We start from the raw sequence: 19765 nt of genomic DNA, 5'->3' as shown, positions 1-19765 counted from the left end.
GTGTTTATATACAAAAACTGGTACTTCAGAAGTTAAATATACATAAATTAAAAATCAAACAAGCCAGAAATGGGAAATATTTTGAAACAGATTTAATAGTCAAAATAAGGGGGAAAAAATGCAAGAACAGTCTTTCAAGTTTCTTTTTTTTTTTTTTAAATTTTATTTACGTTTTTATTTATGTTATCAGTTTTATGTGTATATTAACCTGATGATGAAAACATACTGTATAAGATACATAACTGTATAAGCTATAATGCAATATGCAATCTGTTATTCATTACAACACAATTACCTGTGCTATGCACTTCAGCATATAATGTACCAATTTCTTTTGCTTCTTCTAATAATGGGCCAGAGGAAATATCTGGAAAATCAAAATCTTCAGGAGAAATTTCTACAGCCAGAAGTTCATTTAACATTTCCTCGTCAGTAGGTACCACAGTATCACAGTTAAACTAAAATAAGCAAACATATATATATATATATATATATATATATATATATATAACAGAGATTCCAAAACATTATAAGAGAAGTTTTTAAAGCAAATTTTTCAATGCTAAAATGATTTAATAAATTTTTACATTAGTGTAGTTACTTATGTATTATTTTACTGCATTATTCATTTAATAAATAAGTTCACTTGATAGCATAATTTTCAACTTATTTCCTGAATCCAGGAGACTTTTATATGAGAATAACAGTTCCTAGAATAGTTATTCTCTGAATAAGCAGTTCCTTCAACCTTTTTCATTTGTGGACTGGATTATGAGCATTCAGATTATGGCAAAGCACACAAAGGCTACTTGCATGTTGGAAGAAATGTATTTGAAAGTAGGTCAAACTATCAGCATTCAGTAGCTTTATAATTCAGCTTACTGGTGGGCTTAAGAGCTAAAATCTCAGAAGATTGTAATAGAAACATCTTTATATTTCATGGATGTGAATGGCTCTCATATTTCTGAAAGGATAAAGTTTTAACAATCAGATAGCATCCTATTAATTTTCTCTCTTTGGTCCACATTACAACATTTTAAGACATAAGATACATTCGACAAATTCACCTTCATTACATTAAAGTGCATTATTATAGGCCTCTGTTTTTAATACAAATCTCTAGATTATCGAATATTTCCACATACACACCAATATTGTTTTAGCAATTGTTTTTTGCTACTTAAGTTTAGGAATTGGCCTATTGTTTAGCTTAGACTGACTGATAATTAATTCAATTAGAAAAATGAATAATTAGAAAATATTAATAATGAAAATTAAAATATTTTTATCTTATTTAATCCCAGTACACATTAATTAAATTTCTTAGTAGCAGTATCTGATTCAGAGTTTTCAAGTCTCTACTTGGTACAATCAAGACTGAGTAAATGGCATTGTAGTTGTTTACCTTGTTTGGATAATAATTTTAGTTTTGCCCATAGCATCACCAATGCAATATTTTTTGAATAGATCAGGAATCAAAACCCACCTTTAGCTCATCTAAATTAAAAACCAATTATTCAGAATTTTGGTGATGTATCACTAGATTTATAAGGCAATCTTAAATTCAGATTATACATGAATTTTAATTTGGTTAAATTTTCGTCACAAACTCTTGGGTTATAATCAAATATATAGTATACAGTTTAATCCAAAAATCTGCTTCTACTTGTAATTCAAGAGTTAGTTAGGAGGGAAAAAATATGCAGTTCTGAAGAAATAATTAACTGCAGTTTTTAACATGCCCAATTTGCACGCTTTTTAAAAGCTTATTCTCTTATTTTACCTCCCCCCCAAAAAAAAAAACTGGTAGCCACTAGATAACTTTTCTTTTGAGATTTCAGATAATAAATTTAGAGAAAAAATTATGTGACTATATAAAATATGATTTAGTCTTTTTTTTTTGCTCCAAAAGAATTTACTTGAATTCAAATTTACAATTTTTTATTAACATCATGCTAATTTTACACATAATGACATGGAAACATTAAAACCATTTTAAAACAAAATTTACTCACTTCAGTTTTCAGCATAATTTCAATATATAGGTTATAACAAATTTTGCATAGCATTATTTGAAATACCTTCATTCTGGCTTTTTGATTTATGTTTACAGGTCTTATTATCATCAGCAAGGAACACAATTTTTGTTTACTTCCCTTAGCTGACGCATAATGTATTACCACATGTAGGAAATCTGAATCAGTATAATAATGTTACGAAATGTACAGGCATGGTAAGATAGTTTTCCCGCAAGGCAGTTTTAGGGTTGCCATAAAATAGCAGGGAGGGCAGGGTTGCCACGTTTGGCGACAAAATTGGCGATATACCATGGATGGTTGGAGAAGCTTCTGGAAAGAATTCTTACCGGTTTAGTCCAGAATGTTCCTGAACACAAGCCGAAAGTTATATAAACCCTGCTGGTCCGCAGTCAGTCAATGTGTCTCTCATCGAGAGTGTGTGAGCCTCGCCTAGCGAGTCAATCCCTGCGGAGTCGATCGAGTTAACAGCCGGGCATCAAGTGCCGAGTGGGTCGTCGAGTCCACTGAAGGAGTCTGTTAGTGTATCGGAGATAGTGCATCGTCAAAACAGCGTGTCGAGCTCCGGGAAAGACTGAACCGAAGAGTCAGGAGCTGTGCTCGTGTGTCGTCGAGTGCATCGCGAGTTGTAGCATGGAGAGTCTCGAGAGTACGCGGAGTTCCGAGAACGACCAAGCAGAGTCGGGAGCTGTACTCCGAAAGCAGAGTTGAGTGCTTTGCAGGAAGCTGTCTCCACCGTGATAGCCTGATAACCTGAAGGCTGTGTCGCTGATCGTGTCAGCGTGTTTGAACCCCGTACGAACTGGTGTCAGAATAAAGAAAAACGTAACATTTGGTGTCAGAAGTGGGATTTGCGAGTGAATGCCAGTGACCTGCCTGAAGAGGAAAGCCATGGTGGAGGAAACGAATACTTTGATGGACTTGTTAGCAGAGATAAAAACCGGATATGATGAGTTAACAGCTGAATATGAAGAGATGGCAGCTGAGATCAAAGCCGGACTGAAAGAGATGAAAGCAAGACTGGAAGATAAGAAAGCCGGGGGAGAAGAAATAAATGTCAGCCGAGAAAAGGTGTGAGAGCAACTCCAACAGCTGAAAGTGGAACTTGCAAAAGAAAGTGGAGCCATAAAAGATGTGAAAATGACAGTAGTGGCATCTGGAGAATCCAAGGGTGAAGAAATGAAAGTAGTAGCTAGCGAACTGCCTGGGGAGAAAGATCCAGTAATGAAAGATGAAACAACTAACTGGATTAAAGATAAAGAACGAAAACATGAAGAAATAAGAGATAGGAAAGTAGAGTTTGAGAATCAAACTCTACTTTCCTATCTCTTATTTCTTCTTCTCTTATTTATTAAGAAAGTGAAAATGCAATTGTTAAGTTCGTCAAAACTGATAGTGAAGTTATGAAGTCGCAGTTCGCGAGTATTGAACCATCTGAAAATGCATGTGATGCAAAGATGACAGAAGTTGATGTGCAGCTTAAGCAGTGTGCTCCAGTATGGCAAGAATATTCACCCGCTTAGCAAACTATGTGGGTGCCTCATAGTGCAGATTTTTCAAACAAGGACTTGATTCTAAACCTGGATAGTTGTGTTTGTGAAGAATCGAGTTCCGTTCGCGACTCTAATGTAAGCATCGGAATTGTTTTTTAGGAAATAGAGGTAAATAAGCATGTACCAATTGCTAAAAATACCAAGGTGAACTGTATGCATGCTACAAATGAATTACAGAGTGGTGAACAAACTGTTTCCGATCTTCCTGTGGATGAAAAGTCTGAAAGGACTGAATCTTCAGACTGTGATATGCAAAACAGAAATACATCTGAGAACTGCAGTGGAAAAGTATTTGACCCAGGTATATTTTAATGAAAAGTCAGAGACTGAAATTAGACTTTAATTTGATATTAGATATTAGATTTAATTTTAGATTTTCATTCAGAACTTTAATTTGTATAATTTAAAATTGTTATGTGTTTAATTTGTGTATATAACTTGTATATAATGTAAATATTTGCTTTGTTAGTTATGTTACCTGTATGTTTTTGAAACTTTAAATTGTATCGAATTTGGCTTCCGACCAAGGGTTGTACTGCCCGGGATGCGCAGTTCTTGGGAGGGGGCAGTGTTACGAAATGCACAAGCGTGGTAAGATAGCTTCCCCGCAAAGCAGTTTTAGGGCTGCCATAAAATTGCAAGGAGGGCAGGATTGCCACATTTGGCAAGAAATCACCCATTTAGTGACAAAATTGGCGATATACCATGGACAGTTGTAGAACCTTCTGGAACGAATTCTTACCAGTTTAGTCCAGAATGTTCCCGAACACAAGCCAAAACCTATATAAACCCTGCTGGTCCACAGTCAGTCAGTGTGTCTCTCATCGAGAGTGTGTGAGCCTCGTCTAGTGAGTCAATTCCAGCGGAGTCGATCGAGTTGACAGACGGGCAGCGAGTGCCTAGTGGGTCGTCGAGTCCATTGAAGGAGTCTGTTAGTGTATCGCGGTTAGTGCATCGTCGAGAGAGCATGTCGAGCTCCGGGAAAGACTGAACCGAAGAGTCAGGAGCTCTGCTCGTGTGTCGTCGAGTGCATCGCTAGTTGTAGCGTGGAGAATCTCGACAGTATGTGGAGTTCCAAGAATGACCAAGCAGAGTCGGGAGCTGTACTCCGGAAAGAAGAGTTCAGTGCTTTGCAGGAAGCTGTCTCCACCGTGATAGCCTGATAATCTAAAGGCTGTGTCGCTGATCGTGTCAACGTGTTTGAACCCATACGAACTGGTGTCAGAAGAAAGAAAAATGTAACAATAATTTATTATTGAAACATTTCTTACTGAAATAAGAAATTTTTAATTACATCTATGAATTAAGAAATATTTTATTTCTTAAATGATATAAAATTATAAGCGGATAATATTTACAAAAATAATGGGGAGTATCTAGCAGGTTTAAGTGGAGTAGAATAATTAATGGTGCCAATGCAGTGTACAGATATTCGGATAAAAAAAGGTTAATTTCATTAAACATGGACATTTTTTCATATAATAGTTACATTACTACTTACAGGAATATATATTACTTATGCTATGAGGATGTAAGCACATTATAACTATGCCTTTACAGAACTTTTAAATCAATTAAATTAAATTATAAATCCCTTTTTAAAATTATAATCCTATAAGCAATTTATATTAAAAAATCAGTTTCATGTGTTTATATAGTAGAATATAAAAACACTCACTTTTTCTTCTTCTTCAGATTTAGATGATGATAAACTATCTAAATAAATAAAAATATGCAAGAAATTTATTTACACAATGACCATAAAATTAATTAAGAATAAGCTGAATTTTAAAAAATCTGCATTTAACATGACGACAATATAATTAACAGTGATTAATAAAAAAGTGTCTGCAGTAAATTTTCAAACACAGACTGAAAAAAAGAAAATAAAAAATATACATTATAATTAATACAACACTTTCCATACAATAAACATTAAATAATTTTGAATAATAGAAATATGTTAAAGAAACTTACCAATATCACTACTTGAGTTTAAATCATGAAGTAAATCCAATTCAGCTAAAAGTTTGACATACTGCTTCGAGTCTTTAAAGCCAGTTAGATAGAATTCGTTCTCTAAAATTTCGTAAACCTATTTTGAGATACAAAATAATAGTCATGTGTGTGTGTGTGGGGGGAAGACAATAGAAATATCATGATATAAGTACAAAGAAAATTCTGAAAGCTCCTCTTTCATTCAAAATGTGTTGTCTTAAACAACTGTCGCTAGTAAAATAGATATATTCAACCAAATTAAAATGGTTTCAGGACCCAACAGCTGAATTTAGAAAAGTTAACAGCTTCCACTCTAGCCAAGTAAGAGAGAAGAAACTGATCAACTATACAACTGTACAGTATCAGTTAATTTGCAAAATCAACATCAAAATTAATGCCCAGTTCTTATCCGAAATAATACAGCTAACTGCCTCAAGCAAAGGTCCCCAAAGTATAGATCATGAAAAGCTATGTTTCTTTTTGTATAATTATATATAATTACTTAAAATTATTAAATAATTTGTATCTATTAATTAATAATTAATTATTAGATCATTATTATATTACTTTTTGAGTTTCTTCTTCCACTCATACTTTTCTTCACAGATTGTTATGCACCCCAACTATTAACACAATGCTAAAAAATCTCAGAAACATTGGCCTAATCATTACATGCATTTATATCAATGGAATTGAGTAAAAAAATTCTGGATTCTATCTGCATGGTAAGGCAGACATGATATGGATTGGATGATATGGCATGGAATTTGTCTGCATGATATAAAGTATTATGGTGTGGTGTATTAAGAATACGGCAAAGCACACTAGGGCTATCTGCCTAAGAGGAGGGATGCCTTCGTGGAGGACCTTCTAAGGGAAACTGGCTCGGATGCACGTTACACATGGGGAAAACCACGAAAATGCCCATGCAGCCAGCTCGTTCGCGGGACTCGAACCTCGGACCGAACTACCAGTGTTCAGCGATTTTACCGCTCGGCCGCTGGTGAGCCTATAAAGTATTATGATGATTATTGGATTATAACACAATCTTTCTTCTGGTGAAATTATTTGTTACACATGTCTTACTTACATGTGGGTTTATGAGCAATGCATACAACATTTTGCAAATGAAGAAAAATGAATCTTTTTGAGCAGCACATTAACATTCCTTTTGTGTTCATTTGTGGAAAAAAAAAATTCAGCAGAATTTTATAAGAATTTGAAGCAAGTTTATGGCAGAAACAACATAAACAAGATAATTCAACAGGCATCAGTGCTTTGGAGGAGGCACACAGAAGCTAAAATCAAGCTAAAGGTCTCCAACAAAATATTATTCATTTGAACTTACTCCTGAAGGTACACAGAGGTTTTACCTAAATATTATATAATATTTATGTCAGTTGATTTGCATGCAGAAACTTCAGTTATGGAGATGATAAATTAACCTTATATAAAAGAAAAATAAAAGAAACTTTTATGAAAATGCCTTAAATATAAAAGTAACAGTTTCTATTTGCAATATCTAAAATTTTTTATATTATTATTTTAATGAATGAAATACCATTTCTTCAAAACAGGACCAAATAACAAAGTATATAAGATTTCTTAAAAATAAATATACCTTTTCCTGTACTTCATCGAAACATGTTTCAGCTATGGTTTCAGTCTTCAATCGAGATAAAAGTTTCCTGAGTAGAGTTTCATCCAAATTAACTCTAGAAGTTGCCTAAAAGAAATAAATAAAAGTAATGAATTACAAAATAATAAATAAAATTAGAAAAAAAAAAAAAAAAAAAAAACTGGAGAAAGAAAATTATGAAATATAAAGACAGATTGATAACTTTGCAATAGCCAAATTAGATATAAAATATACCATTAATAAAATGTTATAATTGCAATTAAAATTAAGTAATTTTTTCCCTTATAAATTTAATGCTATCTTCCATTCAGATGACTAAATTTTTAATTAAATACTGATCACTTTTAACAGGATGATGGAAGGAGATAACAAAGGGAAGGAAACAGAATCTAAATTAAAATTTATATAATTCTGATGCATACAATTTATGTAATCTGAATTTTAGCACATAAGTTGTTTTTAACATTTTGTGAAGAAATTACACTTTTAACCACTTGCGCTATGAATAACTTCACAGTTGCGGTGCCGTGAGCTACAATATAACAAGCGATAAAGTGTCTCATTTATGCCGCTCCGCGTCTGTGAGTGCAAATCAGAGCTGTAATTCAAGAAATAAACAATCTCGTAGTTAGGCGACGTTTGCACCACGTTATTTTCATTTTTGCAATAAATGACTATCGACGTGGTGTTCATGTCGCTCGCGGTTTGAGACAAAAGCATTTCGACGTGCGTGGCACATCTTTTTAGCGCAAGTGGTTAACAGCTCTGCATCGTAAGTATAAAAAAAGCAATAAAATCTAAAAATTTTAAATTTATAATATTAGGTAAAAATACAGTTGCATAAATTAAAAAATAATCAAACAGACAAGTTAAACACTGCTAGATAATTAACTGATTATTACATAATATAAATAGCCCATAATATTCTTTCCAATATGGTAGAGATAAATAAAACATAAAAAATACACTATAAATTTGACTAGCAATGTTTAAAAAATTTAATGTAACCAAAATAACTGGCGAAACCTGGCGACTTTAAATAACTTTTCAATTTCTGTTAAAGAGTATATTTAAAATTATACATGTTTTCAGTTACTTTTCCCCCTTTTATTAAAAGCTAAATATTTTGTATTTTTCATGAATTAAATTTATTCTAGAGCATGAACACAGAAATAAATCACAGTACAAATGCACAAATAAATCACAAAATTTAAAAACATTAGCTCTAACTTTCATTTAAAAATAATGACATTTGTGAAAAATACAAAGTTTTTCTACAGGAGAATAAGACATTTGAAGTTCAAAACATATTCAATTAATTATATAAAAATCATTCTGCAAGATTAAAAATTTACAAAATAAGAGCAGGCACCATCAGTCTGAATACTGATATCACTTATCCATAAGGAAAATAAAATAAATATCTATTTTTAACCATTTCAAGTAAGCTTTACTAAAATAAATATTCAGCTAATGATTTTTTTTCGCAATTCAATTCTTAGGTATATCTGTCTGCAAAGAAAAACAATATTATGCACCTAACACGTATCTGGGAGGAAATTATGGTTGTTCATTTAGTAAAATTTTTTTACAGCTCATCAACAGTCAGTTTTTAGTCCAAAGAAGCTATTAGAAGCCCAAAAGAGCTATTAGTCTCGAACCTGCATTTTGTGTTGTTTTACTATAAACAGCATATCACTTTTTAAAATGTTATCATCAAATATTATAGCCCTGTATTATATTTAAAGAAATTAAATAATGAAAAATCTGCACGAATGTATGTAAGTTTCTTGAACTGTGAAAAAACGATGATACCTAGAGCCATCAAATTTTGAATAATGTAATCCTTTTCCCGAACATGGGCAACTAGAAGTCCAAATTTTGAATTTGTTTAACTATCTATTCCATGTTTTGTAAAACTTAAATGAATTTTTGAACAAACTCAATGATTTCAAAGTGAGCATTAGCAACAACGTATGGAAAAAAACCATTTCTATCTCCAGCGTCTAGACTGTCTATCGGAAATTCTAAAGATATGCTGTTTTTAAATATTTTGTGATATTGCTGTTGAATTGAATTTTATGCAATTTAAGTGTAAAGATCATGATATTTAATAAATAAAGGTAACACACAAAATGTTAAAAAAGTCCCTTTGGGTGTATTATAAAATCTGAAAGATTTCAAACTTTTTTTGGGTACTGCTTATGTTTTTCTTTTCGTTTCTTTAACTGCTAATGAACCCAAACTAAATATACAGTCTAGATTCACCTGTTGTTGGTTGAATAGGTAGACACTGTTTTTGCTTGGACATAATTTTTTTAAATTCTTTATTTAAAACTTTGATATTTTTTGACTTTTTCTAAAAACTTACAAATATTACATGATTTTTTTTGTCCATTTTAAATAATTATTTTTACCAATATTATTGTTTATACCTAGAATTACGGCTATCAGCCATTTTGTCAGTATCCAGAAAAATTCTATATTTTTCATTATTTTTAAGACTTCATTAGATTTTTCCCGGTAAGCTGATAAATAAATAAGTGTATTTTTGGCAAGGAAGATTGCATATTTCATAGAAGTGAATGAGGAAGGAAGAGAGGGGAATAAAAACACAGGCTTGGAATTTTTACGTGCCACATGTCTGCCCATTTCGCTTGTGTTAGAAAGGTTATTTTTCAGCAGACACAAATGTACTTTACTTCATTTGAATAGTTTTGTTGTTCTGACCTGTTTATCATGTCATGTAGAAGTGTTGGTAGAAAATATCTAACAAAGGAAGAGATGCTGAAAGTTTTTGAAAGCCTTTCTGATGGTAATTCCGCTTCAGAAACAGATGAAGAATTTTATACCAAAACTATATTTAATTTATTTGACAAGAACTGGATTGTTCCTACTGAAACAAGTAAACCAGATTTGCCTGATGGAGAATCTGTTCACAAAACAGAAAAGAAAAGTAAAAATTTACACCAAGAATATATTAAATACCTTGCTTTCTACTCATATAGTTCCCAGAAGTGAAATCAATGGCAGTAGTCAAACTCAAGAAAGTAGTGAGAGGCAACAAAACAGAACTTGAGAACCAGGAAGATAGCAAAAAAGTAAATTAAATCCTGTCCAAAGTAAGGAAATTCAAAACAGTGAAAAAACAGCAAATGATGGTTCAGTTTGGAAAATAGGAAATATTTCAACAAGTGTTACAGGAAGACATCCTCAGCAGAATGTAGAGAAGTAGCTGGGGCAATTTCATATGCAAGGAGAAAAATAACTGATGTTAATTCAAGTAGTGCATGTAAGTAGTGCTGACAAAGGACATTTTTTTTACTCCGCTAAAATTAGTAAAATAAATGAGGAGTTCAGGGATAAACTTCATTGGCACAATAAATCATTCAAAATGAGAAGTACCTTATTCTTTCAAAAAAGAGATAAGCTCTCTTCTAGTAAGACTGCTAAGCATGACAATATAACACTTTAGCAAGGAAAAAAAAATAAGCAAGGAAAAAAAATAAGAATGTCCTGCTTTACAGTACCAAGCACCGAACTTTAGAAATCGCATCTGATGAAAAAAAGGCACCAGAAGTTGTGAATTTTTACAATTTGACCAAATATGAAGTTCAAGGAGCTTCGAAAGATGCACATTTCATCCAAAATTCACAATCTTCCTGTATCTGATGAAAAGAGAATTGATACTTTCATCAACCTTTTCCATAAGCTTAAACAATGCCAGATAAATGCATGCAGAAGTAACAAAATTTTGAAAACTTGTGAATGGTATAAAATATATATTTGTGGAACTTGTACAGGTAAAATTAAAAAAACTAGTAATCTGTATGCACTGTAAAACTGAGCAATCTAAGTACTACTATGTGTAGTCTTTAATACATTTATTTCATATTGAAAATTTTTATGAGTCAATTTATTAAATGACAAGAAGTTTAAAAGTATCCAAAATACTTTTTTTTTCCTTTTAGCTCTCTGTTATATTAAAGTATCTATCGATTAATATATTTACTCACTTTACATTATTTTGCTTTTTGTTACATTCAATTATTTTTTGATTGCATGTATTTACTCAATTTACTTCATTTACTTATTAAACAAGAGAATGTATCATTCTAAGAATTAGCTTTACATAATATTAGCAAAAAGTGAGCCTTTTCTTCTATTCAGAGTAAGCAGGACCACTAATCATAGTTATAGGTATACAGAAAACGCCGGCACGCTAGTGTTAAAACACATTTTTTTTTGTTATAAGCTATTACAACTTTTCCACCCATATCAGCTTAGATTCACATCTTGTGTAAAATACACTCAATGTTTTAAAAACTTACAGGATAAAGTGGTAATTGTGTATTAATCAGTGCATGTCAACACTATGCAAAAAATACCATTCAGCTATAATTCCTGCAAGCATTTGATAATCCAGAACGTTGTTCCAGATAGAAAAATTAGTTTCTTTTATTTGGGGGTGGGGGGAGGGTCAGTGTTGTACTTTTCTGGAGGAGAAGGGATTAGGAAGAAAGATAAAGATGGTTTCTTTTGTAATTTTAAAATCTACTTCAGAACCAATTACAGCATGTGCATAATCTGCATTGTGTCCTTTTTATATTACTCATCAGAAATAATAATAATAAAAAATAACCTTTACCTTAAGAAAGTTCTTGGGACAATGTTTATTTATAGTGTGTAAAATTTTACTGCATTTTGCATCATATGCTTGCTAGATTTGCTGAGAAATGAAGAAGCAATTTATAATTTTTTGGTTTATGGTATATTGCAAAAGAACAGTGAGTATTCAGATTATCATGCAATGAAGTTGTAGTTGTTGAAATACATGTGATGGAAACATAATATTAAGAACAACTGATAAAGCATTTAAATAATAACCACAAAATTAAATGAGCAGCTGATTGCCATCTTATTTAGTATAAAGTTTATACAGAGGTAGAGATAAGTTGCAGAGTAACTATCTGATGTGACTTTGAATGCAGGTGCCAAATATTACTCATCAGAAATAATAATAATAAAAAAATAATTCCAACAATTTGGTATGTTGAAAATATATTTCATCACCAAAAGATACAAATAAATTGCTGGCACTGCAACAGCAGGAACTGACCATTAATACAAATATCCACAAAGAAAATAAACTTAAAGTTCTTAATATGTCCTCCTGTTTTCATCTTCTATTTAAAACACATAAAAAAATTTAACTGGCATATCATGCGTATCTCAAAGTTCAGACCAAAATAAATTTTTAACACACAATTTAATAACCAACGAAGAAAATTTTCCCTCTAATCAGATTATAAAAGAAAAGCATCATAAAAATTTTTTGCCATTGCTTACATTAGCTCCTAGATGGGTGTCGAATATTTGGAGAGCTAAATCTCTTAATTTTTCATTGATTGATTGTTGATCTGGTAAAACATCTTCCGCTAGTAGTCCAACTGTAGTACGAAAGCTCTAAAAATAAATTTTAAAACAGTAGTAAATTTAAAATTGAATATTAAATTCTATAAAATTAAGAAAATTAATACCAATATGCTATGACATTTTAAAATTAACTGTTCATTTTTACACATATCATAAATTAGATTTGTTCTTTTGATAAAACAAAGCATCCTGATTAAAACTACAATTTTTTTTAATAATTAGATTTTTATTATTTATGTTGTTTACTTTAAGAAAGCATATGGGGATATATAATGGAAAAATAATTGCATTAAAAACTTTTTAATTGTGCTAATTTTCTATGGTGATTCTGAAAGTTCAAACAACTGTATTAAGAATAAGTTTCTATTTTGTGAATACAAGTTTTATTTAATAAAATCTGGTAATCCCCATTTAATATCTTACTAGCGATTTCAATAAATAACCAAGCTCAAAAAGATTTTTATTTAGTGTTTTCAAATTTTTCAGGAAGATAAAATAAGTTATTTTCCTTTTCATTACTTTTTGCACAAAAGCATGTATTTTTTTAACAGTTTTATAGGAAAGAAGACATTCATCATTTCTTCAAATGATATATATATATAAATTTTATAGAGCTAATTTAAAGGGGGTGGTGGTCGAAATGATGACTCATGTTTTCTCTGATTAAATATTCCAGTATGAAAAGACATAGTTTTCTTTTTATTTTTGTATTTTACATGGATTGTTTTTGTTCACGCTAATGGGATAATACTTTTTCCACCATTCTACTATAAACAGATTTCACCTTTTTTATATAAAGGTTAATTTTCCACCAAAGTTGATTGTAATGGATTTTCAAAAGTAAATTTTACTTTAGTAATAAACAGAAAAATTATATTTTGGGGCATACACATTCACTATATAATTTCCACCAGTTCAATAAAAGTAAATTTGGCTAAATAAATCAAAATTTAAACGTACAAGCAATTTTTGAAGAGAGCAGTAATAATATTAGTTACTGCACACACATTTACTTGCATGTCTGTATGCTATATTATTAGTTTTTAATAATGCCATATAAATATACAGTACATTTAGTATAGTAATTATTAAATTAATAGATTATTGAAAGACATGTAGATCATAGGGGTGATTGCAATACCATTTAATATTTTACTGGTGAAGCAAAATATACATACTGTTACAAATTTTGCATACATGTAGATAATTTTAGTGAAATTTTAGTATCTTTTCTATAATTGTAACATTAAATGCTTGAAACAAAAGGAAAGCTCTTTTGAAAATAAGCTTATAAGGCCAAGTCTGTTTGAGGTAAGCGGCTATCTCACTAAAATGGTGAGATATCACCAAGCTGGTCATGGTTTTGATGATTAATGTTCGCTGCCACATCTAGTGAGAAATCCCCAAAAGCTGCTTGACAAACATTTCGCAACAATTTGTTCTGGTTCCTATATAACTGTAATTGATTCCTCCATTTAACTGTAACTGCATCCAGGCTTTTATGCAACTTTAATTGTGTATGCCTTCCAGTAATTTTGAGAAATTGAAGGATTTCTCAGCAGTCTGGGGAGAAATTACATAACTGAAAAGAGCATCAATCTTTTTGTTTTTAGTTCAGAGTTGAATTTACAATATTAAGAGATATCCATGCGAGCTTCGCTCTTGAGAGGGAGTTTTGCACTGAGTTGTGTTTAACTTCCTTAGTTGTTAAAAGTAGTGACAACTGATTGTACTATCATACTGAGAAGAGCTCTGTGAGTACTTCTGTGGAAAGTTCCAGAACTGTAAGATGTTTCTTTTTGGAAAATAAATGTTATCAAGTTGTCATCTGGTTTGTGTGTATTCAATCCATTATGAACCCATATACATTCAACAATATACATATATATATATATACAAGTAAGAACTTTTAGAACCTATTTTACACAAAGACCATCAAAAAGTAAAATTCAATACCAATAAATTTCAAAATATCCTGTATTTAAGTTTTCAAATAAAATATTTTGTGACACTGCTATAATATACGTATATACACACACACATACATATATATTTAACTTTTTATATTTCACTAAATCAATGGCCACAGTTGCTTACGTGTTTGGTTTCTCAACATTAAAAATAACAATAATTGCTAAGTTAAGATGAGGAGATGCCAGTGATGCAATAAATTATCCCCCATACCCTTACCAATAATTATCAAACAGATCTTTTTCATTGTAATTTTATGTAATAAGAATAAATAACATTTCAATCTGTACAGTATCTAAACTATCACTGTTCAAGTATGCTATTTATTCTGGCAAAATATCACCCACATAATTAAATAAACTTTCAGCAAGTCCACAGAAGCAAGTTAAAACAGATTTATACATTTTTCTCAATACTGGGTATTTTTGCTTTCCATTTCCCTTCAGTCTCAATACTTCAATCCCAAAACTTACAGTATCTATTTTTTCTACTTTTGTATAAGACAAAAAGGAAAAATAATTCTTCTATGTGACAAACAGTGTGCTTAGACAAGAAATTTCCCCCTTCACTGAACTTTATCAAAGTCTCAAAATTTTATATTTATGTAGTCTCTAATAGCTGTTCTAAAGCAAATTTTGAGGGGGGGAAAAAAAAAAAAAAAAAAAAAAAACAGATTTTGATTTTACAGATTTACTAATTACAAAGTTTACATTGCACATATCTTGAAATTCCAGATTTCAGAAATAAAAAAAAATCTCGAATTCTGGCTATTTCCAGACCACAATTACGCCCTGTAAATATCATCTACATAATTTAAAAAAAGCAGCCAGTTTTGATACACTTTAATATAATCAGGAAAAGTCTTAGAATAAATACATAGTAAAAACTGCTTTTACATTGTAACTAAAAATTACTCTTTTTATATATGTAAAATAAAAATACTCACTTGATGTTAACTAAATATTTCTAACACATAATCATAAACATGTATAAGCATCTATAATATAGGAATAAATTATACGGCATTTAAAAGAACAAACAAAAACACTTACTTCTATATTATGATACAAAAATACATAACCTTCAGCTTCTATACTAATCAGGTATTCTAAGGAGAGAATATAATTTAACACTTGCACTACATAAAACAAAAATGCACATAACAATGCTAAACTTACACTAAATAAAACAAAAATGCACATAACAATGCTAAACTTACACTAAATAAAACAAAAATGCACATAACAATGCTAAACTTACACTAAATAAAACAAAAATGCACATAACAATGCTTTTTATCAAAGGCAAGACTTTTGGCTTCATAGTAGATTTCAAGAAACCATGCTCTAAAGGGCAGTTTTACTTTTAGCATAAATGTCCGAGTAATAAGCAATTACTTCAAGATTATGGTAAATAATAAATTAATGAATGTACCAAATAGCTCTTTATATATTGTGAAACATTTAATACAGTGTGAAGTATTTACATATTAAAAAAATTATATTTGAAAATTTCATTTTAAAATATTAATTTTCCTTTATGCCAACTTTCTACTCCCGACCATATCCTAAACAATTTGCATTGTTACATTAAATGAAAATTAAAAGTAAAAATACCTATACCTTTCTAATCGAAATGAAATTTTTTAGAGGTTTAATTACTCATATCAACACTTAAAAAAGAGTGAAAGATATTTTAATTACATATTTAAGTAGCATTAAAAATCATAAAACAGGTCAAAGTTATTAATAGAAAATTCTGCAAGGTAAATATGCAGTTCTTACATTTAGACTGCCTAGCAGAAAATAAATTGATAAATTAATAAAATCATGGATTTATTTTTACTATATGTAAAATATGAACTTAAAATACTTGCAAAGCCTATACAAAAGTTAAAAGCTATATTTGCAATAAAAATAATAATAAAATTGTATAGAAAAATGGGTAGGTGAAAGAGCAATTACTAATGATTAAAAAAAAAAAATCAAAACATGTATAAATAAGCTTTTTTTGCATCTCAAGATTCTTATTAAAAGAATAGCATTTAAGTGACCATTTTGAATGAGCCAAATGCAATACATGTGACACCACAGCGATATATATGTACATACGTTACTGAATTTTAATTTTCATGTATTAAATAACATGATATTTCCTACATAGCAGTTCATAAATCATCGAAAAACAGAACTCCAGAACACACTAAGAAATGAAAAAAAATTCTGAGCTGTCATGTTCAGTGAACAAAACATGTTTTGCTAATGGAAATATCATTGTGGACACAGAAAAATATCTTCTACTTTTTCATTTTAGCAGCAGTGAAAACAATGGATAGCACACCAGATATCTGGGAAATACTAAATGCTCCAAAATTCACACCAAAAAAGAAAATTTCATCTCTTTTTGCAGCATGTATTACATTTTGGGGAAAAAGTTTGGAATAAAATGTTTTGGGAAAAAGAGTCCTTTATTCTGTTCTTATGTACAGATGTCATGCAAAAACATCATTAAATTGCATTCGACAGTGGTCAAAAGGAATATTTTCGTTCAAATATGAAACCTAAAATTTTTCGAAAACACAATGCTTCCTTTACTTCGTACAAGAAATTAAAAACGGATTAAATCAAGAAGAATGCATTCAATGTCTACAGTTAGCATTTGGAAATGAAGGCAAATCTCGTGCTACTGAATTCAGATGGTTTACTGAATTTCACAGAGGTCGCAACTGTCTTCAGGATAAAAAACACACAGTAAGACCGTTGTCAACAGTAATCCCAGATAATGTGTCTGCCATATGCAAAATGCTAATTAATGCTAACTGCTGCACCTACCAAATGTTACGGAAGGAACTTAACACTCGATCTGACAATATACATAAAGTTATTCGTGAAGAATTGCGTATGAAAAAACTAGTTTGCTGTAGGGTTCCCCATGATTTAACTTAACACAAAAAAAGAGTTGTGTGTCAGAATCAGTAAAGAACTCCTTAAAATACTTAAAGGTGGTGACCACATCGCATAATTTCTAAAATCATAACTGCCGAAGAAACATATACAGTACAAAGTCTTTAATCTGGACTGGTTGGGAACTTCAGCGGTTCCGGATCAGGGGTTTTTCCGGATTACAGATCATCAATTTAAATCTGGTAAGATGGCATGCAGAAATTAAAAATTAAAAATATGAAACCGTAATTTATGAAATAAAGAGCAATTATGATCAAAGGGTATCAAAATAAAAAAAAAAAAAAAAAAAAAAAAAAAAAAAAAAAAAAAAAGCTTAATATTTATTTGTTTACTTTATTAAAGATTTCTTTCAACGCGCGCATGCGTAAAGCATACATTATGCATAGTTGAAATTAGAAAATTGCAACCAGAAAACTATTTGATGTGTATTCGTGATATAATGACGAGGAATTTGATTTAAATCATATCAAAGACAGAGTACATCAAGATGAAATACTACATTTAGTAAGGAATAAAATAAAAACATCTGCCCTGAAGATGAGGATAGTGCTGACAGATCAACTCCCAGTTCATTTCGCGACGTCCCCCCCCCCCAGAGCAGCATGAAATTGATAAACAGATTTCGGAATGGTTAGAGAAACAAAGGATATGCCTTTATCCATTTTTTGCAGCAATTCCACTTTTTGTTTGATGGACATCGAAACATGCTTTTGATTTGTAGATCCTCTGGCAGCTCCATAATCGGAAACTCTTTTTGACATAATCAAAAGTTCAAACTTACTTTTTATAAAATTGCTCTAATAGTCTGCAAAAAATAATAAGCCGGATTCAATTAGAAGATTAAGGAACAATGCAATTTGCAACATTAACTGAAATAGATAATTTTAGCCTAGCTTATACCGTCCATTATACATTAAACGCGCATGCGTAAATGTGTTATGCGCATGTGTAAATGCATAATGCGTTTACACATGCACAGAAAGTTTGTAACTTTGAGGTCCGGATTACAGATCATTCCGGATTAAATACTTTGTACAGTATACCATTTTTTTGATGCTCCAACATGCCAAGAAAGTAAAGTATGAGTCTTTGAAGATGATCCCATGCAAATAATGGGGAAAGACCATATGCCATGAAAAAGGTAATGCACGTCGTCTTCTTCAGAAGCACAGGATAGGTCAAAGTTATTAAGGTGGAAGGACAAAAGACAGTCGCAGCTAACTGGTACACCACTAAGTGTCTTTTAGAAATTCTTCAAGAAGTGAATGTTAGAAAACTCATGCTTCACAATGACAGTGCTTCTTCTCATTCAGCAAGACTGACAGTTGAGTTTCTCGAACAAAAACACATTAATGTGATAGAACATCCACCCTATTCACCTGATCTAGCTATGTGTGACATTTGGTTGTTTTTTAATCTAAAAAAGAAATTATATGGATGTCATTTTCCTTCCAATAATGAGACTGACGAGACTATTGAATGCATTTTTTTCATTGATTCCAAGAAATGAATGGATTGAAGCACTTAATCTTCGGAAAATTCGTCTACAGAAGTGCATTCATACTGGAGGAGACTGAACACTCCTAAAATTTCGTAAGTATAACTTCAAAAATTTACCTTAAAAAATTTCCGAGTGACCCTCGTATATATTCATATGTAATTAGCAATGCAATCAAAAGACTGTAAATATTTCCAATTAAGCTTCATAAATATAAATAAAAAATGGAATATGTTGCAGATTAAGATAAATTTATCTTGAATTTCAGTAATTATATATACACTGCATTATGAAATATTGACAATCTACATCAATTAATATTGCCATTTCCTGTTACATTAAATGCATTAAAAAAAAGACCATTAGGTAAAACAGCAATAATAAAACACTATTATTGATTATTTGTAAGTTCCAACTTACAAATAATCAGTATGTATGTTTCATCATAAACAAAAACAACTTACGAGTAAAATAATGTAAGGCAATATTATTATTGAGAATCACATCGAATGGAAGTGAAACAAGTTTTGCACTGTTTCCTAAGTGAAGTGAATCTGTACAATCACGCTCCTAAAATCAAGAATAAATATTTAAATTAACAAGCTATAAAGCATATTTTTAAATAAAAAAGGAAGCCTTAACAACATAATTAAATATGAGAGACAGCAATA

The 19765-nt window shown here is 30.8% G+C and overlaps 1 protein-coding gene across 2 annotated transcripts in view; it reads right to left on the bottom strand.

Annotated features, from left to right (window-relative positions):
* The window catches only part of LOC118191841 (sorting nexin-13-like), a 90726-nt gene that overhangs the window by 25587 nt on the left and 45374 nt on the right, over positions 1-19765 (bottom strand). For both annotated transcript variants that reach the window (XM_035362694.2, XM_035362695.2), the window contains exons 12-18: positions 19559-19664; positions 15686-15741; positions 12576-12692; positions 7209-7313; positions 5567-5684; positions 5268-5305; positions 296-458 (exon numbers count right to left, since the gene is read on the bottom strand). In XM_035362694.2, the coding sequence (XP_035218585.1) occupies positions 296-458; positions 5268-5305; positions 5567-5684; positions 7209-7313; positions 12576-12692; positions 15686-15741; positions 19559-19664 (703 nt within the window). The remainder of the gene's footprint in view (positions 1-295; positions 459-5267; positions 5306-5566; positions 5685-7208; positions 7314-12575; positions 12693-15685; positions 15742-19558; positions 19665-19765) is intronic.

This window comes from Stegodyphus dumicola, chromosome 3 (assembly GCF_044657685.1).
Source record: "Stegodyphus dumicola isolate Sdum_Otavi_A_Nest chromosome 3, ASM4465768v1".
Taxonomy (NCBI): Eukaryota; Metazoa; Arthropoda; class Arachnida; order Araneae; family Eresidae; genus Stegodyphus; species Stegodyphus dumicola.
The sequence above is the reverse complement of the archived record's forward strand: the minus strand, read 5'-3'. Positions and strand labels throughout refer to the sequence as shown.